At 43.0% G+C, this 27762-nt stretch overlaps 1 protein-coding gene across 6 annotated transcripts in view; it reads right to left on the minus strand.

Moving 5' to 3' along the window:
• Positions 1-72: 72 nt before the first annotated feature.
• Positions 73-27762, minus strand: part of CCDC30 (coiled-coil domain containing 30) — a 141533-nt gene continuing 113843 nt past the window's right edge. For 3 of the 6 annotated variants that reach the window (XM_044945156.2, XM_044945159.2, XM_044945155.2), the window contains 6 exons: positions 24348-24460; positions 13384-13525; positions 8708-8844; positions 7381-7495; positions 1026-1093; positions 73-778 (listed from right to left, as the gene is read on the minus strand). In XM_044945156.2, coding sequence (XP_044801091.1) covers positions 604-778; positions 1026-1093; positions 7381-7495; positions 8708-8844; positions 13384-13525; positions 24348-24460 — 750 coding nt within the window. In that variant the 3' untranslated portion in view covers positions 73-603. Of the gene's footprint in view, positions 779-1025; positions 1094-7380; positions 7496-8707; positions 8845-13383; positions 13526-18834; positions 19132-24347; positions 24461-27762 lie in introns of those variants that run through there. The other 3 variants (XM_044945158.2, XM_044945157.2, XM_044945160.2) reach the window with 3 other exon arrangements.

The raw sequence follows: 27762 nt of genomic DNA on the forward strand, positions 1-27762 counted from the left end.
ACAGGAGAGTTTGTAGGACATGATAGGATATCATATGGTTACTAAAAGAATAATTATGAAGACTGTTGAAATATGGGGAAATGTTTTATGATATATTAAATTTAAAATCAGACTATGAAAATGAATATACAGTATAATCATTTAAAATATATACATTTGAATAAGAACCAGAAAAGGATAAATGAAAGTAGTTGTGTTAAAAATGTGGGCCTTATAGGTTTTTTTTCTTTCTCAAATATTTGCTTTAAGGCGATTACATTTGCTTTTAAATTAAAAAATAATACCCAAGATAATAAAAATAGATAGAATGCTGAATTAGCCATGTATGTGCTCTGCTGAACAACAGCCTTATTAAACCAGTGAATTTATGTCATGACATTGATCAATACAAGGCATTTGAGGATACCAAAAAAACGTGAGAAATCCATTTTAGAACAGGTTTAATGAATTTGTCAACAGTTTTGAAGATTCCTGGTTGACGTCCAGTGAGGATCTGCCCGAACTCTTCTCCACGTCATGTCGCGCCTTCACGCCCAGGCTTCAGTTTAGCAGCTTCAATCAGTCTATTTTAGACACGGATGATTTTCTAGATCTGACTTCGTCTTATTCTTGAATGAGATGTGTTTCTTTTGGGGAAGCCACATTTATGTATCCAGCTTTAGAATTCTGTGAACATGAAAGGGACTCGAGGGACTTGAGGGGTTTGCCAGTTTCTTCTAACCTCTGTTCAGTCACTTGAAGACTTCCAGCTGACTCTGCCAAACCTGTTCCTGAAAAACTAAGAAGGGCCTTATGTGAGGACCACATAAAATGGACTCTTTTCTGCCTGAAGTCTGGTTTAAGTCAGGATTCTGTCAAGTGTGAAGGTGAAGTGGTAGCAAGGGGAGAAGGAGTTACAAGAAGATTTAGATACTAAATATAGAGTAAATTACCTCTAAATACTATGCTTTCTCAGGCCAGCAACTAGAACTAGCTAGGCAGCCGTGACACTCAGGCATGCAAATGATGGTCTTGATTTTACTAACCTGGAGTCTGATAAACACATGATTTTATTCAATACTTCAGATTCAGGGATGTCACAAATTGTTGTTTCCTTAAAAGAAAGGATGAGTATTAAATTATAATCATAGACCATTGGTGATATGTATTTTTTATACATATTTTTGGTTAAAAGTGTAATCCCCTCATACCCATTAGACTAGCTATCACCAAAAAGACAAGAGATAACAAATGCTGGAGAAAATATGGGAAAAAGGGAACACTTCTGGACTGTTGGTGGGAATGTAAATTGGTACAGCCACTGTGGAAGACAGTATGGAGGTTCCTAAAAAAATTAAAAAGAGAACTACCATACGAGCCAGCTGTCTCACTTCTGGGTATGTACCTGGCACAAGTGAAATCACTGTCCCAAAGAGACACCTGTCTTCCATATTGAGAGGAGCTTTAGTTACAACAGCCAAAATATGGACAACTTAGGTGTCCATGATGGATGCATGGATAAAGAATATGTGTACAATATAATACTATTCAGCAAAATGAAAAATTTTTAATAAGGAAATCCTGCCATTTGTGACAACATGAATAGACCTTGAGGTCATCATGCTGAGTAAAATAAGTCAGAAAGACAAATTCTGTATGATTTTACATATGCTTGGAGTTTAAAAAAAAAACAACCGTCTTGAAATAAGAGACCAGATTTGTGGTTGTCAGGGATGGGGGAATTAGGTCAATGTGATCAGTGGTATGAACTTCCTCTTGTAAGAGAAATAAGTTCTTGGGATGTAATGTAAGACATGATGCCTACTGTACTGCATTGTATATATTGAAAGTTGCTAAGAGAGTAGAACGTAAAAGTTCTCGTCATGAGGGAAAAAAAATTGTACCTATATGAGATGATGGATGTTAACTAATCTTATGGTGGTGATCATTTTGTAATAAATACATATAATAAATCATTATATTGTATACTTTAAACTTAAATGTTTTATGTCATTTATATCATCAAAATTGGGGGGATAAAATCCCTAATATTTATGGAATATTTGACAGTTATACATCTCATACTTTTAACAGCAAAAAACCAAACAACTGGATTTAAAAAATGGGCAGAAAAGCTAAATAAACATTTTTGTCCAGGAAGACATACAGATAGCCAACAGGCACATGAAAAGATGTTGAACAACACTTAATTACTAGGGAAATGCAAATCAAACCCACAATGAGATACTACCTCATGCCTGTTAAAATGGCTGTTATCAAAAAGGCAAGAAATATCAAGTGCTGGCAAGGATGTAGAGAAAAGCAAACCCTCATACACCGTTGGTGGGATTGTAAATTGGTACAGCCACCGTGAAAAACAGTATGGACAGTCCTGAAAAAATTAAGAGCTACCACATGTTCCAGTCCCACTTCTGGGTATTTCTCTGAAGAATATGACAACAGTAATTTGAAAAGTATATGTGGACTTCCCTGGTGGTCCAGTGGTTAAGAATCTGCTGCTAATGCAGAGGACACAGATTCAGTCCCTGATCAGGGAAGACTCTATATGCTGTGGGGCAACTAAGCCTGGGCACCACAGCTACTGAGCTTATGTGCCACAACTACTGAAGCCCACCTCCGGAGCCCCTGCTCTTCCACAAGAGAAGCCACTGCAATAAGAAGTCTGTGCATCAGACGACAGAGTAGCCCCCGCTCACTGCAACTAGAGAAAGCCCTTGCACAGTACTGAAGACCCAGGGTAGCCTATATACATATTAATAAAGTTTTTTTTTTTAAGTTTTTTAAGAAAGAAAAGCTATGGCATTATTTACAACAGTCAAGATATGGAAACACCCTAAGTGCCCTTCAATGCATGAATGGTGGATAAAGAAGACTATAAATATATAAAGATGAAATCTTGCCATTTGTAACAACGTGGGTGGACAACAAGGTGTTATGCTAAGTGAAATAAGAGAGAAAGACAAATACCATATGATTTAACTCATTTGGTTTCTTCCCTCGCAGCTCAGTTGTTAAAGAATCTGCCTGCAATGCAGGAGACCTGGGTTCAACTCCTGGGTCAGGAAAATCCCCTAGAGAAGGAAATGGCCACCCACTTCAGTATTCTTGCCTGGAGAATCCCATGGACAGAGAAGCCTGGCAGGCTACAGTCCATGGGGTCTCAAGAGTACAACACGGCTTGGTGACTAAACCTACCTTAATTCATTTAACTCATATGTGGAATAGTAAGCAAACAAAAATACACAGATAGATACAGAGAACAGAGCAGTGGTCACCAGAGGGGAAAGTGGGTGAGAGTGAAATGGGCGGAAGTCTTCTACTGTATGGTGATGAATAGAAACTATAAATTTGTGGTGGTGAGCATGCTGTAGTGTATACAGAAGTCAAGGTATAATTGTTATATACATGAAACCTATATAATGTTAGAAACCAATGTTAGGGCAGTTAAGTTTAGTTGCCAAGTCGTGTCCAACTCTTGCGACCCCATGGACTGTAGTCTACCAGGCTCCTCTGTGCATGGGATCTCCAGGCAAGAATACTGTAGTGGGTTGCCATTTCCTTCTCCAGATCTTCCTGACTGAGGAATTGAACCTAGATATCCTGCATTACAGACAGATTCATCACCAACTGAGATATGAAGGAAGAAACCAATGTTACCTCAATAAATAAAATGATTTTTAAAATAATAAATGCCAGACTTTCTATGTTAGTGCTTTTCACTGCTAGCCTGCTTTTATTTTCTTTTTTTAAATTATGAAAACACATTAATAGGAGACTTGGAAAATACAGAAAAAAGTTACATATAACTGCTAGCCTGCTTTTTATATCTACTTTTCTACATGGATAACCTCATATTAGCTGATGTAATCATTCCATTATATTTACCTATGTTAGCTTTTACTTAATACTCTCTCTGGTAAACATTTTCTATCCCTTTATAACATAAAAAAGGTTACCTGTTTTGAACTCCATGACCTTTTAAATTTTTATTTATTTGTTTACTTTTGGCTGCACTGGGTCTTCATTGGTTTTTGTGTGGGCTCTCTCTAGTTGTGGCAAGCGAGGGCTACTTTTCATTGTAGTGAATGGGCTTCTCACTGCAGTGGCTTCTCTTGTTGCGGAGAACAGGCTCTAGGCTTCAGTAGTTGCAGCTTTTGGCCTCTAGAGCAGAGGCTTAGTTGTGGTGCATGGGCTTAAGTTGCTCCAAGGCATATGGAATCTTCCTGGACCAGGGATCGAACCTGGGTCCCCTGCACTGGCAGGCAGATTTTATCCACTGCACCACCAGGGAAGTCCGCCATGACTTGAAGAACTGAATATTCTTTCTTAGAAAAATATAGACCAAAACAGACCAGAGATGTGGTCACAGAGTATATAAGACCATGTCAGAAACTGGGAGTTTTACCCTGAAGACTGCAGGAAGTTCTTGCACAGTGTTGAGTCATCTGCTCAGACTACATGTATTTTCTAAAGACCTCTTTGGCTACAGACTAAGAACTACAAGACTTACAAGACAAAGGCTGGGAAGATGGGAAAGGGGAGATGAGACATGTCTGTCCATGGCCCCTAATCCAATAAGCAGGATCTATTGTGAAGTATCCTGGGAAGAAAGGCCTCAGTTCAGTTCAGTTCAGTCGCTCAGTTGTGTCCAACTCTTTGCGATCCCATGAATCGCAGCACGCCAGGCCTCCCTGTCCATCACCAACTCCTGGAGTTCACTCAGACTCATGTCCATTAAGTCGGTGATGCCATCCAGCCATCTCATCCTCTGTCGTCCCCTTCTCCTCCTGCCCCCAATCCCTCCCAGCATCAGAGTCTTTTCCAACGAGTCAATTCTTCACATGAGGTGGCAAAAGTACTGGAGTTTCAGCTTCAGCATCATTCCCTCCAAAGAAATCCCAGGGCTGATCTCCTTCAGAATGGACTGGTTGGATTTCCTTGCAGTCGAAGGGACTCTCAAGAGTCTTCTCCAACACCACAGTTCAAAAGCATCAATTCTTCGGTGCTCAGCCTTCTTCACAGTCCAACTCTCACATCCATACATGACCACCGGAAAAACCAAAGCCTTGACTAGACGGACCTTTGTTGGCAAAGTAATGTCTCTGCTTTTGAATATGCTATCTAGGTTGGACATAACTTTCCTTCCAAGGAGTAAGCGTCTTTTAATTTCATGGCTGCAATCACCATCTGCAGTGATTTTGGAGCCCCAAAAAATAAAGTCTGACACTGTTTACACTGTTTCCCCATCTATTTCCCATGAAGTGATGGGACCGGATGCCATGATCTTTGTTTTCTGAATGTTGAGCTTTAAGCCAACTTTTTCTCTCTCCACTTTCACTTTCATCAAGAGGCTTTTGAGTTCCTCTTCACTTTCTGCCATAAGGGTGGTGTCATCTGCATATCTGAGGTTATTGATATTTCTCCCGGCAATCTTGATTCCAGCTTGTGTTTCTTCCAGTCCAGTGTTTCTCATGATGTACTCTGCATGTAAGTTAAATAAGCAGGGTGATAATATACAGCCTTGACGGACTCCTTTTCCTATGTGGAACCAGTCTGTTGTTCCATGTCCAGTTCTAACTGTTGCTTCCTGACCTGCATACAGATTTCTCAAGAGGCAGGTCAGGTGGTCTAGGATTCCCATCTCTTTAAGAATTTTCCACAGTTTATTGTGATCCACACAGTCAAAGGCTTTGGCATAGTCAATAATGCAGAAATAGATGTTTTTCTGGAACTCTCTTGCTTTCTCCATGATCCAGCGGATGTTGGCAATTTGATCTCTGGTTCCTCTGCCTTTTCTAAAACCAGCTTGAACATCAGGAAGTTCACGGTTCACATATTGCTGAAGCCTGGCTTGGAGAATTTTGAGCATTACTTTACTAGCGTGTGAGATGAGTGCAATTGTGCGGTAGTTTGAGCATTCTTTGGCATTGCCTTTCTTTGGGATTGGAATGAAAACTGACCTTTTCCAGTCCTGTGGCCACTGCTGCATTTTCCAAATTTGTTGGCATATTGAGTGTAGGACTTTCACAGCATCATCTTTCAGGATTTGAAATAGCTCAACTGGAATTCCATCACTTCCACTAGCTTTGTTCGTCGTGATGCTTTCTAAGGCCCACTTGACTTCCCATTCCAGGATGTCTGGCTCTAGGTCAGTGATCACACCATCGTGATTATCTGGGTCATGAAGATTTTTTTGTGTGCAGTTCTTGCCATCTCTTCTTAATATCTTCTGCTTCTGTTAGGTCCATACCACTTTTGTCCTTTATCGAGCCCATCTTTGCATGAAATGTCCCCTTGGAATCTCTAATGTTCTTGAAGAGATCTCTAGTCTTTTCCCATTCTGTTGTTTTCCTCTATTTCTTTGCATTGATCGCTGAGGAAGGCTTTCTTATCTCTTCTTGCTATTCTTTGAAACTCTGCATTCAGATGCTTATATCTTTCCTTTTCTCCTTTGCTTTTTGCTTCTCTTCTTTTCATAGCTATTTGTAAGGCCTCCCCAGACAGCCATTTTGCTTTTTTGCATTTCTTTTCCATGGGGATGGTCTTGATCCCTGTCTCCTGTACAATGTCACGAACCTCATTCCATAGTTCATCAGGCACTCTATCTATCAGATCTAGGCCCTTAAATCGATTTCTCACTTCCACTGTATAATCATAAGGGAAGAAAGGTCTAGCAGATGATATAAGCCAGGGAAGAAAGCAAGCAGGCTCCATCCTGGATTCAGAATACAGCTCTGCTTACTGAAGTCCCTCTGGCTGACTCGCTCAGCAGCCAGACCCTGGATCTCATCTGAATGTAGACCATTTGCTGCATCTCTCTGGACTTGGCTACTTGCCTGCCAAGACTTTTGTAACATAATTGCATTTCTCTGACTAAGATGTTCTCCTTAGACTTGACTCCTTGCCAGACCAGACTAGGTTCACTTTACCTTTCTGAGCCTCAGATGGGCTCATCTCTCAAAATGGGGATAGAATAATACAAGGCAAACAGGGTAGCTGAGAAGGAGGCATCTGTGTGAGGGCATTTAACATACTCTCATTCTCAAATACCTATGGAGCACCTGTTCATAGATACAATGACATATGAGATGTAGCCCCTGTGCTCCAGGATGTCACTGCTGAGATGATGACAGAAGGGAAAAGGCGATGACAGTGCAGTGTGTTCAGGAAGAAGCTGAGGCACGCACGAAGTGTTTTGGGATCACATCGGAGGAGCCTGTCGAACAAAAACTGACCCAACGAAGAGCAAGTTGGCCAAGAGCTGTCTCAGGGTCTGCTCCCCGGTGCAGCCAGTGAGCCTCTGCCAGAGTCCACCAAGGCCAATTTCAGACTACAGCTTCATGCAGAAGGTGAAGCGAAGAGAGAAGACAGCAGCCTTACCTCCCGTCTGTGCATCTGGATGCTCTTTATGATATGCTCTAGGAAATAAACCTCCTGTGTGAGCTGGAGACTATTTTTCTGTAGCTGCTTATTTTCTTCATCCAGGAAAAGTACTCTAAAAATGGCATAGATCAGAGGTGTAACTTAACATTTCTGGATCACCCAAAAAACTCTCTTCCACTTCCCACTAGCTCTGGGTCTTCGTCCACTGCCAGATTTTATAACCAACTTTGCCAGAATAATTCCCACCCTATTCCAAAAGCAAGTGAAAATGAGTAAGCATCTGGCTTATACACAGTCATTAAATAGAGAATAGAGACACACTCTATGCAAGAATACGAAAGGCACAGTTCCAGCCCTTGAGAAACCTAAGAAATGATGTGATCCCATTTAGGGGTGGGACTCTGCATGCCTCCTAACGTTGTAGCCACACAGCCTGCATCTGGTTCTGATCTCAGTCAGCCCACGTTTTTGTTTCAGTAGTAGTAGTAGAAGTAAAAACAAAAGCAGCAGCAGCAGCCATTTTACCAGGTACTTACCACATATGTAGGCACCGCGAACTATCTATACAGCACCTGCATGCTAAGTCGCTTCAGTCATGTGCAACTCTTTGCAATCCTATGGACCATGGCCCTCCAGGCTTCTCTGTCCATGGGACTCTCCAGACAAGAATAGTGGAGTGGGTTGTTTTGCCCTGCTTCAGGGGATCTTCCCAACCCAGGGATCGAACCAGCATCTCTTATGTCTCCTGCATTGGCAGGTAAGTTCTTTACCACTAGTGCCACCTGGGAAGCCCATCTACACAGTAAACACTTAAAACTTTTCATGTATTAGCTCCTTTAATCCTCACAATGAGCCCATGACCATGAAATAGATCCTGTTATGAAGCCTATTTTGCAGGTAAGGAGACTGAGGCTCAGAATGGGGAAAGTAACTTATGTAAAAAGATAAAACCAGAAAGTCATAGAGCTGAGATGCCAGCCTTATTCTCTCTCAGTCTACCTTGATCCCATAGATGCCAAAACATAAACATGAGTGTCAACACACATACAACGGGATGGACCAGGATGAACACAGCTGGGTCCTTGGGAGGCAATCCTGCCATGAAAGAGCCTATCTGAATGCCCAGCTCACCTTCTCCATGATACTTTTCTCTTTAATTTCAAAACTTCTGCCACTTGTATGAACTGCTAAAAATAGCCAAATGGCAGAGAAACAGTTATGGGACAAGTCTGCAAACTCAAAGGACCACCTCTGGAATGATCTCTTTGTGGAGGGAGAAATATCCTCTTTGTGGAGCTCACAGGCCACTGGGGCAGGGACCTACCTGTTTTGGACAGAAAATAGTCTCCATTTGTTGCTGTCAATCAATAAGTCTTGTTCTGTGACCTTCTCCAGAAGTTTCCTTTTTTCTAGGAGCAGGATATCATTTTGGGTGGTGATCTGGTCCTGGAATGCCTTCTCCTAGGGATAATAAGTCCTCATAATTACCCCAGCAGGAGAAAGAATTACACATTTAAGAGCATCAGCCTGTGTCTAAACTCAACAGCAAATTATCTTGCAAACATCTTTTTCTCCTGTCTTCTTAGTCTGTCTTTACCTGTTTGCTGACATTGTCAGTTAGATCATTCCCCTATTTATCTTGGTTATTTTATGCTACGTATTTGTTTTGACATTTATTCATTCTTTTGGGTTAATATTTTTTAATGTCTGAACACTCAACTTCCAATAAGGTCCCAATGCTCTCATCTGTATTCTAATTCTATAGGTATCAAGTCACTAACAAATACAACAAAATTCTCTGAAGCTCCATATTGAGAAAGATTTCCATATAACACATTTCCATCTGCTTTGTAGTTACAGTCTTTTTAAGGTGAAGGAAGACGGGAATCTAGCCACCTCACTTGAAAACCAGCGTCAGGGTTTCAGTTGCTTGGCATGTCAGCCAGGTATTGCAAGTACTCTTGCAGTGATGATGCTGAAATGATTTCTAGCTTGACATGTTTCATTTTCTACCAGCATCTTCCCTGAAAGCAATAGCCAGTGAAGTTATAGCTAAAACAGTACAGGATTACATTTTGTGAAAAAACACTAACACCCTTACATTGAGTCAGCAGATATTAGTAAATATCACAGTTGGTGAGGAGTTCAGAAGCTCACAAGTGTAAAACTGCTTTTCTCCCTTCACCAAGGACCTGTTAGTGGTAATAGGTGAGTTCCTTCTCCTATTTGTGTTTGTTCCCACCTTCCTTCGTGGGATGAGCATGAATGGGAGTGGGAGGAGAGTAAGGACTTCTGGCAGATGAAGCACATTGTTAGGAGGGGCAACTTTCTTTCTTTTAATAAGGTACTATTAATAATATAGATCATTCAGAAAAGACTGTCCACATATGTGGTATCTAAAAAAACTCAAACAACAACAAAAAACCAGACTCATAGATACAGAGAACAGATTGGATTGTTGGCTGCCAGAAGTGAAGTCCATGGGGTGGCAACTGAACAACAAGAGGCGGAGAGGGGTGGGCAAAATGCGTGAAGGTAGTCAAAGGTATAAATTTCCAGTTATTAATAAGTTATAAGGATGTAATGTACAGCGTGTGACTATAGCTAGTAATACTGTATTGCATATGACAAAGTTGCTAAGACAGGAGATCTTAAAAGTTCTCATCGCAAGAAAAAACATTTGTAACTATGGGTGGTGATGGCTGTTAATTAGACTTATTGTGATGGGCATATATACAAATATTGAATCATTGTGCTGTATAACTAAATAATGTAATAATGCTGTAAACATAATATTATGTCAATTATAATTCAAAATAGAAGGGAAGGAAGAAGAGAGAGAGAGGAAAGAAAGGAGGGAGGGAAGAAGGAAGGCTGTCCATCTGGTAGTCTATTATTAAGGAATTGTAAGGAAGGAGATTACAGCATGTTTTGAAGCTCTTCCATATTTTAAAGTCCTTCATCCAGGACCTTTCCGTGTCTAACAACAGTCTCACCTGTTACTATTTAAATACATTTATGGTAAGGATTCGGAGAAGGCAATGGTACTCCACTCCAGTACTCTTGCCTGGAAAATCCCATGGACGGAGGAGCCTGGTGGGCTGCAGTCCACGGGGTCGCTAAGGGTTGGACACGACTGAGCGACTTCACTTTCACTTTCATGCATTGGAGAAGGAAATGGCAACCCACTCCAGTGTTCTTGCCTGGAGAATCCCAGGGACAGGGGAGCCTGGTGGGCTGCCGTCTATGGGGTTGCACAGAGTCAGACACGACTGAAGTGACTTAGCAGCAGCAGCAGCATGGTAAGGATTGAGAGTAGAAGCAGCCACCCGACAAATAATAACCTCTACAGTTATAATTGGATTAGAAAGGAAATTGAGTGGGACTGGCTACTGACACCCTGTCCATCGGAAATACTGTATTTTTTTGGAATCAGGACACCTGCTGTAATAATAGGATAAAATATTTGTGGAAACCTGGTTTGGGTGGTCACACAGTCAGAGCTCTCAACTGGCTCACTGAATAAGAGAAGGCTGAAGGAACAAAGCACCCCTCCCCCCAAGTGGCATTATTTTCTGGAGATTTTGTGCTTAGAAAGTGAGTCCAGGATTTGTATGCTTGGGGCTCTGGTTCACAGGCCCTAAAATAAGTAAAGTCAAGAGCTCTAGGTTTGCACCTCTGTGGTACATCTACTGATTAACATGCTTCTAAGAGATTTTATCATACCTCAGTCAGTAAAGAATCTGCCTGTAATGCAGGAGTCTGGGGTTTGATTCCTGGGCCGGGAAGATCCCCTGGAGAAGGGAATGGCAACCCACTCCAGTATTCTTTCCTGGAAAAAATTCCATGGACAGAGGGCTGATGGGCTATAGTCCATGGGGTCACAAAAGTTGGACCTGACTTAGCGACTAAGCCACCACCACCAAGAGATTTTACACTGAGAAGAAAGTAACATCTATGAAGATTTGTATGTGCCAGGAGGTCCCACTTTAGGCACTTTGTCTTTTAATCCTCACAGAAGCCTTTTGAAGTAGGGATTCACATTTTCATAAGAAAATGATGCAAAGGGCCTCGGGGAAGGGCACAGAACTATTAAGTAGCAGGGCTAGCCTTTGCATCCAAGCCTGTCCAAGGCTAACCCCAACCACTATTTCCTCGCCTCTGGTTACTTGCAGCCTCCAGTAAATTTCATGGAGACCTGTGACTCTTTGGGTAGATGTTCTGGTCCTCCAGGGCTGCTGTAACAGATTACCACAAACTGGGCAGCTTAAAACAACAGGAATTTGTTGTTTTAATTCCTACAAGTCTAAAATCAAGTTGTTGACAGGGTTAGTTCTGGGGGCACCGAGGGAAGAGTCTGTCCCATGTCTCCCTCCTCACTGATGAATGCTACCAGTCCTTGGGGCTCCTTGGTTTGTGGCTTCATTGCTCCAATCTGTGCCTCATCATCACATGGCCTTTCTCCCCTGTGTTCATACAACGATACTAGTCATATTGGATTTAGGGTTCATGCTAATCTAGTATGACCTCATCTTGACTATTTATACCTGCAAACTTCCAAATTAGGTCACATTCTTGGGTTCCGGGTGGCCATGAATTTGGGGGGTATACTCTTCAACACAGTACAGTCAGGAAACATGCCTGCTGAAAGCAGGAGGCTAGTTTTGCCATGTAAGCTTGGAAGTGGAAGGCAGGCACCACCAGGAAGAATGGGTAGTGCAGAATAGGATGGTGGTATTTCTAGTGGGCCCGTGAATAAGAGCTGCTACTTTCTTCTGTTATACTTTCTGCATTGACTTCCTAACCTGGATCTGAGTCTTCAAAAGTTTGGTGAGTTAGTGCCAAAATAGGAGGGTACTGCAAAATCTAACTTGTTTTCCATTCTCAAGTAACAGGAGGATTAAAAAAAAAATTAAAAACACAACATTGGTGACCCATCTCTTATAATCCTCACATGTTTTATTGCAGTCATCGAGGGATTCTTCTTGTGGAGTCCTATAATAGCCCATGGAATGACTTACTTTACATCAATTGTTTTGGTATCCTTGGCACATAGTGGTGATATGATAAAAATTTGGTGGGTGTAGAAAGGAGTAATTTAGGACTGAGGACAATGTTTTCAAAATTCTGAAATGGGTTGGGGATCTCTAGAAGGGAAACATTTCTGGCCAAATCAGTTGCTCTCCCTTTTGAATTGATGTAGTTTATTGCTCTCAAGGCCATTCTGCATTGGGTCCCGTTCATCCATTCCATTTACTTTCTGCCAACACCAAAAAGTCACAGGGGCGACAAGACAAAGAAACCAGAGAGATTTAGAAAGCAGCCTGAAGGTGCTACTCAGATAGAAGAATAGGGGTCACCTGTTTTCATTGCCATTTAAAATGGACAGAAATGTTGAGGCAAAATGAGGGCTGCATAAAGCAGGAATGAGTTGTGGAGGCTGGTTTCGAAGTCTCAGCTAAAGGGTGATTAACATATACAATACCATATTTAAAACAGATAGCCAGTGGGAATTTGCTGGATGATGCAGGGAACTCAAACCAGTGCTGTGTGACAACCTAGAGGGGTGGGATCAAGTGCGAGGTGGGAGGAGGTTCAAGAGGGAGGGAGCATATATATACACCTATGACTGATTCATGTTGATGTATGGCAGAAACCAACACAATATTGTAAAAGCAATTATCCTCCCATTAAAAATAAATTAAAAATTTTAATTATATATATATATATATAAAGAAAAGGCACTTTCATTTGAAGGCAAGATGCTAGCCCTAAGCAGCAGTGCAGAGTATTTTCAGTGCCCAGTTTGACCTAGCATCACTATGAGTCTTACATACTTTTGGGCAGGGCTTAAACAATTACTCAAACTGAAAAAGGGTGCAAAGAAAAGAAATGGAAACCTGGGCTATGAAGAAGCTACAAAGACATTAACAATCAAGTGGGCTTCCTCCAGATGCCCAACACCAGCAGGACCAGTGAGTGCTCCACCTTCCCCCTCACCTTTTCTATTTGCTGCCGCAGGGCTCCAACCTCATTTTCAAGTTGTTTGATTTTCTCATCTCGGAGTTGTACTTCATCAACTAAACGATCCTTGATTATATGCAGCTTGACTTTGTAGTACTGATGTTTCTGATTATAGTTTCTACAAAAGTAAATTTAAATATAGGTGCACCTGAACACAGTGAAAATTTACTTTGCCTCCTCGATTAGCACCTTTCTTGGGGTTCCTCTTCTTGCTTTGTCAGGGTGGGTCCCAGAGATGAAGACTTGTCCTGCCTCACATCCATAGGACTTCTCACCCAAGTGGGGGAAATGGACCAAGTAGAACCTCCCCCATGACACCAGATTCAGTCATCCCCAACACAGGTAACCCCTTGACTTCTGATCCCTGACATCTAAAAATTTTGAATCCTACTCTACTGAGCTAGTCATTACTTTAAAATTTTCTGGTTCTGGGCTATACCCTTGAGCAGTGATAGAACCCACTCTGTCTTGTCGATTTTCCAGGTAACTGGGTTTCTCTTGTCTTGAGTTTAGACTTCTAAATGCCAATTCTACCTAGATCTCTTCTCAAGACTTTTATTCTGATTCTGACATAAATTTAACTTACCACCAATAAATACATAAAAAGATGTTCAACATTATTAGTATAAAGAAAATGCAAATAAAAATAATGAGATACCTCTTCACACAGGAGAATGGCTAAAATAAAAAATAAAAGGTAATGAAGTTCTGGCAGGACTTCCCTGGTGGTCCAGTGGCTAAGACTCTGCTATGTAGGGGCTCCAGGTTGGGTCCCTGGTCAGGGGACTAGATCCCACATACCACAACTGAGAGTTTGCATACTGCAACAAAGATCAAAGATCCCACATGATGCAACCAAGACCTGGTACAGCCAAATAAATAAATACATACATATATTTTTTAAAGTATTGTCAGGGATGTGGAGAAATTGGAATACTCATATACTGCTGGTTGGACTGTCAAATGGAAAAAGTCTAGCAGTTTCTCAAATGGTTAAACATAGAGAATCATATGACCTAGCAATTCCATTCCTAGGTATATACCTAAGAGAAATGAAAACGTACACCCACACAAACACTTGTACATGAATGTTCATAGTAGCACTATTCGTAACAGTCAACAGGTGAAAACAACCTAAATTTCCATTAACTGATGAATAAATAAACACAATATGGAGTATCTGTATAATGGAACATTATATAGCTATAAAAAGAAATGAAGTACAAATACATGCTACAACATGAACGAACTTTGAAGGCACTATGCTAGGTGAATGAAGCCAGTCACAAAGGACCACATATTATACAATTTCATTCATATGAAATGTCCAGAAGGGACAAATATAGAGCGAAAGAAAGTACATTAGTGGTTGCCTGGGGCTGGGAGTAAGGAGGGAAACCAGGAATGGAGGGTATACCTAAAGGATTTCTTTAGGTAATTAAATGTTCTAAAATCGATTGCAGTGATGGATTACAAAAGCCTCTGAATTGTACACTTTCAATGAGTGAATTGTACAGTATGTGAATTACATCTTAATAACCTATTATAAGGGCTTCCCTGGTGGCTCAGATGGTAAAAAAAAAAAAAATCTGCTTGCAATGTTGGAGACCCAGGTTCGATCCCTGGGTTGGGAAGATCCCCTGGAGAAGGGAATGGCTACCCACTCCATTATTCTTGCTTGGGGAATTCCATGGAAAGAGGAGCCTGGCGGGCTACAGTCCATGGGATTGCAAAGAGTCAGACACAACTGAGCGACTAACACTTTTTTTTAGAATTAGGAGCCGGATGGCAGGGGAAGAGCAAAGGAGACTTATTTAGATGGTAATTTAGTCTAGCGACTCCAAGAGAGTCTTCTGCTCTGGTTAAGTTAGGAAATGGCAACCCATTCCAGTGTTCTTGCCTGGAGAATCCCAGGGACGGGGGAGCCTGGTGGGCTGCTGTCTATGGGGTCGCACAGAGTCGGACACGACTGAAGCGACTTAGCAGTAGCAGCAGCAAGTGTGTTTTGCAAAATCTTCCATTTTCCAAAATAGTGCCCCTCTCTCCCTAACTGTTGATTGTAAATAAAAGAATCATTTTGCATATTTTCCCCTTAGAAGATTAATTCAGCTGTTGGCCAGATACCAAGCAGAGAAGTTTGCATTCCTGGAGGTCAGAGACATGCACACTGGCTCTTGTCACCAGCTTGTCAGTTTAGGTGGCAGTGACTGACTGTGGGGATGATCCCCAGTACACCTTCTCCTTCTATCATTATAAACCCTCTGGTTTTAGCTTGGCACTTGGTTGCTCAAACATGAGCTACAAGAAAATGTAGTTTTTTTGTAGTTAGATGAGGCAGCTAGATGAGGCCATGTGAGTAAGTTCCAGCCAGTAGCTGGAGTGGAAGTAATGCGCCTTAAAGGAAACCAGAATGCCCTTGCTTTCCCTTCTTTCTCCCTTCTTGTTGGATAAAATGTGAATATAATAATGAACTGCCTTGGACTGTGAGGATAAGTGCTAAAGATGCTGGAGCGACAACAAGAAAGGAGTCTAGACTTTGGAAACATTGAGCTCCCTGCACTTTTAGGTAAAAGAGAAACCCCTCCGTTTCTAAAGACATTCTTATTCAATGTCTCTGCTACAGCAACTCAAGAGTTACTCTAGATACTGAGGTTTATAAAACTGCTTTAGGCTTGTTCAGTTCTGCGGCCCTTGTAGCACCTACTATATAAAAGGAAGTATATATTCTTGTGGATTGACTCAGGTTCTTCACAGGAAGATATTTTCATCTCACAAATATTCTCATTTTCCCTTATTCTGGGACGAGTTTGTCAAAAGCTATCACTGGGTTTCAGCATCCCCTAGTCCATAGCTTCAGAGGTTTAAACACTAATGGTACACCTGTTGGTCTCTGAGTTTCCCAGCTGTTCACAGTTCCTCTGATGTTTTGACATCATTTGAAATGCAACATGGATTTCTAGAATTTCTTTCACACATTCTGCCGTGGGCTATTAAAACTCACATCTGCAGCTTCCGTGCCAGACAGCTGTTGTCTCTCTTATTCTGCCATTGGGACTGTTAAAATTTTTATTTTATTTTATTTTATTGGGGAAACTAAACACATTTTAATAGAAAACAAAATACAAAATAACTCTTTTCAGAAAACAGAAATATTTAATCCTTTTCCCACAAATTAGAAGTCGCTTCATCCTCAGAGCATAGTTTTCGATGCGTGTGTTCGTACTTAAGATTTGTTTCACAGACTGTTCTTTAAACTGCTATTGCAAAGCAGGCGGGAGGGATGATCTCAGGAGGAAAAGATGCTGGAAAAGCCACACCTCGGAATCATTTGGAAATTCAACATTTTTTAATTCTTTCTTTTGACTTTTCACTTCTAATTACTTTCATTTCTTTACCACAATCCGTTCTTTTGGGGGAGAGAATTGTTAACAGAAGTGCAGCCACAAAAAGAATCTTTCTTTCCCACCCTTGCTGCAAAAGCCCAAGACTTTCTCAGTCAAATCTGCCCACCCACTTCCAGAACATGTCAGCTGGAGTGATCCAACTGTCACCTAGGAATTTTCCCTTTCTCCCAATACAAGTTCCCAATACAAGTGCAACCAAGTTCTCTGAATTCCCTGAACCTCAAAATTCCAAGTATCACAGCCAGTGCCAGGAGTAAAACCGTCTGGAGCCCTTCGCACGCCCCAGTCTGTCATATCAAAGATCCAAATCAATGTTCCCGATTTTCTTGTGTGATTCCAGTCACCAGCAGGAGGTTGCAGGCCATGAACTGCACGCTCAGCACTTTGCTTATCTGGCCGGTGTAGACGCCCAGGAGCTCGCTGGATGAGCCGTCGGCGGGTGTGCTACAGTGTGCGCTTCTGATGTCCCAGACACGCACAGAGTTGTCCATGGACGCTGACGCGATCAGGCTGCTGTCTGAGCTGAAGGTGAGGCTGGTGATGTTGTCCGTGTGGCCCCGCAGCTCTTTGTAGAGGGTCCCGGATGCCAAGTCCCACAGCTTCAGCCGCTGGTCCTCACCTGCTGATGCCAGGTACTTACTGTTGGGGGAAAAAGCCAGGGAGAGCACAGGGCCGCGGTGGCCCGTGAAGAGCCTCACTGAGTTCCCCTGCTGAGTGCTCCACAGCCGCACCGTCTTGTCGGTTGAGCCCGTGGCTAAGTAGTTTGAATTGGGGTGGAACTTAACGCAGTCCACGTCTGCCAGGTGCCCGGCGTAGATTCGCAGCGGGTACGTCCGATCAAATGACCACAGCCGGGCCGTGCGGTCATGGGACCCGCTGGCGAAGTACAGGCTGTGCGGGCTGATGTCCAGGTCCCACACGGGGTAGGCGTGGCCCTGGTACAGCACGGTGTTGGTGAAGGTGCCCAGGTCCCAGTACCTGATGGACATGTCTTCAGAGCAGGAAAGCAGCCCCGAGCTGTCCGCGAGGAACCTGGTGCTGTACACTGGCCCCCAGTGTCCCCGCAGGACCTTCATCTCTGTGCCTGCGTTGTCATCCTCCTCCTCTAGGAAATCACAAGCCAAGTGGATGCGGGACACATCTACTTGATGGGGTTCAGACTTTAACTTCTTGGAACTCAGACTCCACAGTTTTATACAGGAGTTGTCAAAGCCTGCTGCGAGCAGCTTGCTGTTCGGGGAGACCTCTGCAGTGTTCAGCAGCTGCTCCGTGTTGTAGAAGGCGTAGAAGTAGATGGTGGTGAGGGAGTGGGGGCCGTCCTTGACACGCTTGATGCTCTCCTGCAGGAGCTCCAGCGCGGCCTTATTCTGCAGGATGGGCGCTGGCATGTCGGTGGGCTCCAGGCCGCCGCCCTCGCCGCGGGAGAAGCCACCACTGGCGTAGAGCTGGTAGTCCATCCTCTTGGCGGGCTGCACGTCCAGATGGATGTGCCAGGCGAGGATCCTGCACAGCGCGGTGTTGCTGTCACTCTGGAGGTAGCGGAGAAGGTAGTTATAGCTGTCTTCCTGCAGACGAACCACGTATTTGTTGTCCAGGAAGGCTCGCAGCCGGAAGTTAGACAGGATGTCCTGGACGGTCTGAGTGGTCTGGAGCTGCTCGATAACATCCTTCCGGCTGGCGTTCTGCAGAAACATTCCATGGAAGCGGCTGTAAAAGCTTTCCACTGTGCTCTTCGGACTGTTCTGGATCAGGGTGAGATGGAGGTAGACAAAGAGAGGGTAGAGGAGAGGCATCACTTCATGGCTGTGCTGGGAGTCAGAATCAGTGAGAAAATTCCGCAGCCGTCCGCACTGTACTTCATATTGCTGGGGCTCTGCCTGGCAAGGGGCTGCGGACACTATGTTGGCACAACCAGATTCCGATTGGACTGTGAGGCTGGCAGCCATCTCCTCAGTGCTCTGCGACAGCCGCAGGCCTTGCTTCAGCGGGCCGCCCGCATCCCCGTACTGCCGGCGTTTGAGGTAGCAGGACACGGCCATCTGATCTGCTCCGTGCGGACCCGTTTCATGACTGAACATCCCAGGCGGCTCCCGCTTCCCCCGCCGCCGCCCCGCGTCCGCCTCCGTCGCCTTCGCGGCAGGCTCGCTATCCGCGGCCGGCTCAGCGGGATCCGCGAGCCCCGAGCCCGGAGCCCCGCCGCCCCTGCGGCGGCTCTGGGCGGCCGCCCCATGACTGACTAATGCGGAGCCGCCGCGGGCTGGGCCGGGCCACTCGGGCCTCGACGCGCAGCTGTCTCCGCCAACGGGCGCGGCGCCTCGGCCTAAAAATTTTAATAAAAATAAAAAATTTTATTTATTTTTTAAATGATAAATTATAGAAAAATTTGGGAAAAAACCCAACTCCCATATGATCTATTTTATGATATTGTTGTATTTCCTTCCACTCTTTTCATAAGTATCTTCTGTTTAAACCCTGTTAAAATTATTTTATGCTCTTTTCATTTATTGTATCACAAGCATTTTCTCATATTGCTTCTAATGTTCATGGCCACCATCTTTTACAGCTGTATAATATTCCATCAAGTGAATGTGCAATACTTGACCTAACTAGCTCCTATTGCTAGATATTCAGGCTTCTTCCAGTAGTACTCAGTTCAGTCAGTCAGTTCAGTTGCTCAGTCGTGTCCGACTCTTTGTGACGCCATGAATTGCAGCATGCCAGGCCTCCCTGTCCATCACCAACTCCCGCAGTTCACCCAAATTCATGTCCATCGAGTCGATGATGCCATTCAGCCATCTCATCCTCTGTCGTCCCCTTCTCCTCCTGCCCCCAATCCCTCCCAGCATCAGAGTCTTTTCCAATGAGTCAACTCTTCACATGAGGTGGCCAAAGTATTGGAGTTTCAGCTTTAGCATCAGTCCTTCCAAAGAACACCCAGGACTGATCTCCTTCAGAATGGACTGGTTGGATCTCCTTGCAGTCCGAGGGACTCTCAAGAGTCTTCTCCAACACCACTGTTCAAAAGCATCAATTCTTCGGTGCTCAGCCTTCTTCACAGTCCAACTCTCACATCCATACATGACCACAGGAAAAACCATAGCCTTGACTAGATGGACCTTTGTTGGCAAAGTAATGTCTCTGCTTTTGAATATGCTATCTAGTTTGGTCATAACTTTCCTTCCAAGGAGTAAGCGTCTTTTAATTTCATGGCTGCAGTCACCATCTGCAGTGATTTTGGAGCCCAGAAAAATAAAGTCTGACACTGTTTCCACTGTTTCCCCATCTATTTCCCATGAAGTACTACATGGTATGAAAAGTACATGGATGCAGTGAGGCTGATGAGAGCTTAGAACCTTCCCAAATAGCTAGCTGACTATTTGGCACACCTACCAGTTTGGTCAGAAGTCCTGCTGGCCAACTTGCCAAAGAACATGTGGATTTTCTAAGTTTATGGTTGGCTTGGTTAACTGCATGCATGATAAGACAGCACAATACTCATGTTCTAAAATTTCAGGACAACTTTGGCTTATGTTTAAGTAAAACCAGATGGTCTTTCCTTCATTTTTATTTCAAAATGGCAAGGAATTTGTTCCTCTGGAAGAGTAGCTGGGAAAATATGGGGAAAAAAATTAAGCATTGTTTATAAAGGTCAGGAGTAGGATCAGGGGAATGAAAAAAAAAGTGAACCTAGAGTTTTGACAATTCCTTCCATTTTCTTTCTTAAAGCTGTAGTTTCCCTAGGTGCCCATCAGAATCACATGGGGATGATTTTAGAAAAATATTGATCCCTAAGCTCTATCCTCACAGATTCTGATTTAATTAATCTATGTTGGGGCCCACATATGTGCAGCTAGGGTTAGGATTCACTGTTCTAAAGACTATGGACTAATAATATGGAAAACTATTCAGACTCACTAGCCATCAAAGAAATTCAAAATAAAATAACAAGTAATTTATGACTATAACTGATCATTAAAAACAATTGAATGGAATTATTCCAAAATAAAAATTAATGGAATAAGCTGAGCAAAAGAAGTCGGGCACAAAAGATTACATGTAGTATAATTCCATTCTAGTAGAGACAGAAATCAGAAGAGTAGATTCCTGGGAGGAGGTGAGGGAACAGGAGATATAGACTGACGGTAAAAAAGGAACAGACTGTCAGGGATAAAGGAAATCTTCTGTATCTTGATTGGGGTTGTGCTTAGTGGGCATATACATTTGTCAAAAGTCATCAAATTGTACATTTAAAAATCTGTGTATATGTAAATTATACCTCAGTTAAAAGAAAGAGCATTGGGAAAAATTTCATCAGAGCCCTCCCCCCATAAAAGTAGCACCCAATACAAATTCAGATGTAGTGAAATTTCTACTCTCACACAATAATGGCAGAAAATTTTGGTAGGATGCTTCTGAATGTTTGATAATACATTTTGAGATCCATAGCTCCAGCTTTTGGATTAGTAATTCTACACCTAGAAATTTGTAAAAATAATTTTTTAAAATGAAAAATATAAGTACAAAAGTGGTTTTAAGTTATTTTGCATAAAAATATCAATTGCAGGACCAGTGGGTAATTCTTAACTAAATCAGGGCTATGTTAGAGGGTTGAATCCAGCAGGCCTGAACTGTTGTGTGAAAGTTCTTGCTTGGCACTGACCAGTGGTCCAGGAATGAAATATACCAATTAAAACAGTGTTGCTTTGCAACCACAGGTCTGGAGTTTCATGGCAGTTTGCACCAACTATCAGCATTGTTTATTGATAACAGTGAGATTAATGATTTATACCAGATCAGACTGAGACCCCGAGCAGGCTATGCTTCCGAGGCTGGTTAAAGAGCAGGAATGTGCTTACATGATCAGCAGAATGTAAAACATCTCCACTGAGAATCCATTTTGGGATCCCTGGCTCTGAGGTGGTCAGTGCACATGCTGGTGGTTCCTGATCCAAGACAGGAAGGTGCATCTTGGTCCTGACAGAGGGAGACCTTGAGCTCCTGCCTGGCCTTTCTGGACCCACTGCTGTGAGACACCATGGGCTCTGTGGATGCCCTCCCCTCCCTCTAACGGCAGATACTAAGTGGGAAGAGCGCTGTGCAGGTTAGCAGAGGGCTGAGTTCTAGTCTTAGATTTGTTATTTTAATATGAGCTGAGCCACACACATTCCTTTCCATGTTTCTATATTTCTCAGTGATATGATAAAGCAAGATACTCAATATGAATGACTGAAGATTTTTCCACTATACAGCAGAAAGTGGTTTTCAAATCATTATTACTACCATCAACATAGGAAGTGAAAACATAAGAGAATAAGAAACTTCAACCTAAAGAAACAATAGAATGAGGGGTGCAGAGCTAGAAGCAGAGAAGTGGGTCATAGAAGAAAACTAAAAATAAGTAGATATAATAACAGCAGTACATGAACCATCAACTTCCAGATGTTCAAGCTGGTTTTAGAAAAGGAAGAGGAACCAGAGATCAAATTGCCAACATCCGCTAGATCATGGAAAAAGCAAGAGAGTTCCAGAAAAACATCTATTTCTGCTTTATTGACTATGCCAAAGCCTTTGACTGTGTGGATCACAAGAAACTGTGGAAAATTCTGAAAGAGATGGGAATACCAGACCACCTGACCTGCCTCTTGAGAAACCTGTATGCAGGTCAGGAAGCAACAGTTAGAACTGGACATGGAACAACAGACTGATTCCAAATAGGAAAAGGAGTACGTCAAGGCTATATATTATCACCCTGCTTATTTAACTTCTATGCAGCGTACATCATGAGAAACGCTGGGCTGGAAGAAGCACAAGCTGGAATCAAGATTGCTGGGAGAAGCATCAATAACCTCAGATATGCAGATGACACCAACCTTATGGCAGAAAGTGAAGAAGAACTAAACAGCCTCTTGATGAAAGTGAAAGAGGAGAGTAAAAAGTTGGCTTAAAGCTCAACATTCAGAAAACTAAGATCATGGCATCTGGTCCCATCACTTCATGGCAGATAGATGGGGAAACAGTGGAAACAGTGTCAGACTTTATTTTTTGGGGCTCCAAAATCACTGAGATGGTGATTGCAGCCATGAAATTAAAAGATGCTTACTCCTTGGAAGGAAAGTTATGACCAACCTCGATAGCATATTAAAAAGCAGAGACATTAGTTTGCCAACAAAGTTCCATCTAGTCAAGGCTATGGTTTTTCCTGTGGTCATGTATGGATGTGAGAGTTGGACTGTGAAGAAGGCTGAGCACCGAAGAATTGATGCTTTTGAACTGTGGTGTTGGAGAAGACTCTTGAGAGTCCCTTGGCCTGCAAGGAGATCCAACCATTCCATTCTAAAGGAGATCACCCCTGGGATTTCTTTGGAAGGACTGATGCTAAAGCTGAAACTCCAATACTTCGGCCACCTCATGCGAAGAGTTGACTCATTGGAAAAGACTCTGATGCTGGGAAAGATTGAGGGCAGAAGGAGAAGGGGTCGACAGAGGATGAGATGGTTGGATGGCATCATTGACTCAATGGACATGGGTTTGGGTGGACTCTGGGAGTTGGTGATGGACAGGGAGGCCTGGTGTGCTGCGGTTCATGGGGTTGCAAAGAGTCAGACACAACTGAGTGACTGAACTGAATTGAATATCAGCTTTGTGCTAGACACTGTTCTATTACATTTATTTATTCATCATTTAATTCTCCCAACAACTTTATGTGAAAGTAATGGCTATTTTGCTCATTTTAAAGATGAGATATCTCAGGCACAGAGAGGTTAGTAACTTGTCCAAGGTCACACAACTAGTTCCTAGTAGAACCAGGAATTGTACCCAGGCAATATGGTCCAGAGTCCATACTCTGAACTACCATGCTAGACTTGAGAGAGGAGGAGAGTGGGAGGAATCTGGTGGGATGATGACCAGGGAATGGAAGAAAGAGCAGGAAGCCTGGGAACACAAATTTTTATTGAGCACCTTCTATATACCAGGGACTGTGGGTAAAAAGATGCATAAGACTGTGGCCCATGTCCTTTAAAACCTATAGTCTAGTGAGGAAGATAGGTGTGAATCACATTATTTCAGAACAACATGGTGAGTTCTTCAAGAATCACAGATAGTCACGTACAAAAGGCTATAGGGACACAAAGAGTGAGCACCTCATCCAGCCCAGGCTGAAGGTGTCAAGGAAGGCTTGTCTGAGAAGGAAGAGTTGAAATGGAAGAGCATGGTTCAGACTGAGGACAGCGTGTGAAGGGGAAAAGCCTGAAGGCAAGTCAGAGGGATGTATTTGGGAAAGAGCAAGATGTTAGATACCACTAGAGCTCAAGAAATAGCAATTGCCTTCCCCCTCCGGTTCTTGAGAAGAAATAAGGCCCCATTCCACCCTAGAAAAAGCCCGGTAGGTACAGCTTCTGGGAAGGAAGGACAATGGTGTGGTGTTCTTGGAAAGTCACCTCGGTGAGCATCCCCTGCTGATCTCAGGAGCTGGCTCTCTAAGAATGAGCTTTACTCTACACAGTCTTCTTCTAAGGGGAACTTATTTTTGTTTACCTCACATGGAGATCAAACTGCTTCAAAAGGTGCTCATTTTCTTCACATAGAGCTTTCTTCTCCTGCTGCAACACAGACAGCTTGTTTGACAATTCCTGGTTGCTCTTGAGATGCTGAAAAACATTTTAAAAAATGAGAATACACTGGTGAAGAAAGGTGTGATGTTTGAGAGAATGTAAATGGGCAAAGCCTTTCTGCTAAAAAAGGCTTACAGAAACCATAGCAGCTTCCTGTGATTTTTGCGCCTCCAGAATTTCTGAAAGCTCGTAGCTCCTTTTCCTGACTTGTGATTCCTGCAGTTGTGTAAGCCTATATAAAAAGTCTGACAACCCTAAGATGTGTGGGGTGGTTAGCTACATCTGACCAAGTTAATGAGCCCTAGAGGAGAAAATGGCCAATGCAGGGTTTGATTACTGGAACAAGGCATATTCAGAAACCCAGTGCACTTCCTTCATGTAGGCAGCAGGTCAATATATCCAAAATCCAAATCCAAATTTCATCAAGTAGGTTGCAGAACTGCAAGCACAAGTTGACTTCATAGCCTTGCTAGATCTCTTATATGAAAAATAGAGTTTTATTTGGAAAACATGGAAATCTGAGAACTGGGAACAAGAACATCTGACAGGATCCCAATAACCTTAAGCACCCTGGGCCTCAAAACCCTCCTGAGCCCCTCTTATCAGCATAAGCAGTCCTACTGTCTCAGGAGATTAAGCACCCTTGTCTCCAGGACTTTACTGACTCCACCTGGGGCATTTACCTGTGCAATGATACCCGCTGTTCTTAAGAGCCACCCCTATGCCACCACCACTGCTTGTTTTTGCCTCGAATCCCACAATGAGAGTCAGGTCCCAGCACATCCTGGGGAAAAGGAGTTGAGTATAGTCACTGACCTAGGAGGACTGACATACTGAAAGAGTAGAAAGATTTTATGATGTTAAATTGGCAGAAACCTGAGGAATATACATAGGACTGTATTCCAAGGGTGTTTATATATACTAGGGAGAAAGGAATATAATGTTGAATAGGCTGAATTTACTGACCTGATGGATACACTTACAGAGATTCAAGGTTTAATGTGTTAATTTAAAAATCTAAAGTGACTTTAATAGTTTGCTTGGCTGGTGGACTGAAAGTTGGACTCTACAGTGACCAGGGTTAAATGATATTCAAACGCCATACTAAGAGGAAAGAATCCAGAGTCTTAAGTAGATAGGAAGTTTGGAGTAGATTTACCATAGGTAACCTGCTCACCCAACTCATCATGATCCTCACATGACTCAGAAGACATTCCTTTCACAAAGACTTTGCCAAATACACTGGTGAGTACCAGATTCCTTGAAATGCTCCATAACACTCTCCAGTGAGGATGACAGTGAGAGATGCAAACATTGGAATTGAGCCCTGATTTTATGATGGGGGGTGATGCTACTGCCGAGTGTCAAAAGTCAAGCTTAATCCCCAATACAAGGTGGGCATTAGTACTGCTATGAGACAATAGGGCCGGAGACAAAACCAAATGGCTAGACTCGTAGCAATCACTGGTTGTACTTAACTGATCACAGTGATTACAGAACTAAAATACATGAACAGCCTATTAAAGTTTTACTTGCATTGTATTTTTAAGAGGTCCAATTTGAATGACAACAACAGAGAGTAATGGCCTCTTACTCAGTCCTCAGACCTGAGCCAGTTCAGACCCAGGGTCCTTTAGCCCGGTTTTCTTCAGGAAGAACCTGGTGTGTGACACTGCACGAGCATGTGATCCTCTCCCAAGCCTTTCCCAAAGGGATCTGTGGCCTTTTACCCAGGTGACAGGGAACTGGAGAAAGGGGATTATGTAGCTTTGGGGGGAACTACATACAGTCCAGTGGTTCTCAGTCAGCACTAGCACCATGGAACCCAAAATGCAACTGAGGTTCAGAATTCAGAGTGGGGACTTGAGGAAGTAAGGTGGAAAATGGGAGTTTAAACACAGTGTCTTAGAGTGTGTTTGCAGAGACTCATTGGCTCAATATAGGTTTCACAATGGGTCTAGTGGGTTTGTGAAGCTCCTCAGTTTGTGAATTTCCCAGTTCTTGAGTGTGCAGTCAGCCTAGACAATATGGAAGAGCAGATTCTCCTTGCTGGCTTTCCAACCTGAGGCATGAGGGCTATTGATGATAGAAGAGGCCAGGTTCTTAGAAAGCCTCTTCTGAGTCTAGAATCAACTAATACCACCTTTGTTCCTTCAGCCCATTTATCAAGCAACCATCAAGTCTGTCAGGTTTTAGTGGTGCCCAAAGCAAGACAAAGAGCCACGCTGTGCCAGGCTGTGGTGCAAACTGCTTTGCCATTTGGGCTTTATGATCCAGCAGACCCAAATTTGCCCCAAGTTTCTGTGGCAGATGAGAAAACAACACAGAGCCTCTGGAAAGCTTTAGTTTAATCTTAGGATTTGGGAGGAGAGTCATCTCTCCTCTTAATCACCTCTCATGGTTGGCCACAAGAAAGAAAGGGTCGAGTAACCTGAGCTGCCCTTCCTGAAACGAGGTGTTCTATTATCCACTGAGCATTGAGTTGGGCATGGGCAGTAGTACTCCGTCCTCAAACAGAAATGCTATGGAAAATACTAAGCAAGCTGCATGAGCAAGTGATACTTACTTCTATTGTATCACCACCTCTCTCAACCCAAACCTATGGCCTCAAGGGGAGTTATGTATTACCAGTTAGCCGAGAAAGAGTAATTTTGGCCTGATGTACTTATGATTCTGTACAAAATATGGCAACCAGTTGAAATAGGGCTGCTGCGGCATGACAGCCCCAACTGAGGGGTGGTCCTTCAGACCAGTGGGAAGGGAAATCTCAGTGGGCAAAGTCTGTGTTCACTTTGCCTGGAAAGAGAGGCATCCAGAGGCAGGGACCGATGCTAACTCACAGGAAGTTTCTAATAGTTTGGCCAGATGATCAGGGATTTGGAAAGAATAATATTGGAAGATTGATGAAATGTGTCCTACCGGTGGAAGTGTTCCGTGCCTGCACTCTCCAGCAGGGTGGTCACTAGCTGCATGCAGCTACTGAGCACATGAAACGTGCCTAGTATGTCTCCGGAACTAAATTTTTAATTTAAATTTAGATAGCCACAGTGGCTAGTTGACACAATATTAGACAGCACAAGCCTAGAGTGTGAACATATATGTGCCTCATGTGCTTTTCCACAGCAGAGGGCTTCTACAGAAGAGGTGGCCCTCAATAATCAAGTGGAAAAAAAACAGTACATTCTGTAGATGTCACTTAGCCTCTTTTTCTATCCTTTATGTGCTCACTCATTTGGGCTCATGTACAAGTGGACAAGGGGTTACTAAGGCTAATCTACTCAACTTGCCAAAAGCAAAGATCAGTGTTGAGCTATTGATATGGGACCATCCACTGTGGG

This window comes from Bubalus bubalis, chromosome 6, assembly GCF_019923935.1.
Source record: "Bubalus bubalis isolate 160015118507 breed Murrah chromosome 6, NDDB_SH_1, whole genome shotgun sequence".
In the NCBI taxonomy this organism is placed as follows: Eukaryota; Metazoa; Chordata; class Mammalia; order Artiodactyla; family Bovidae; genus Bubalus; species Bubalus bubalis.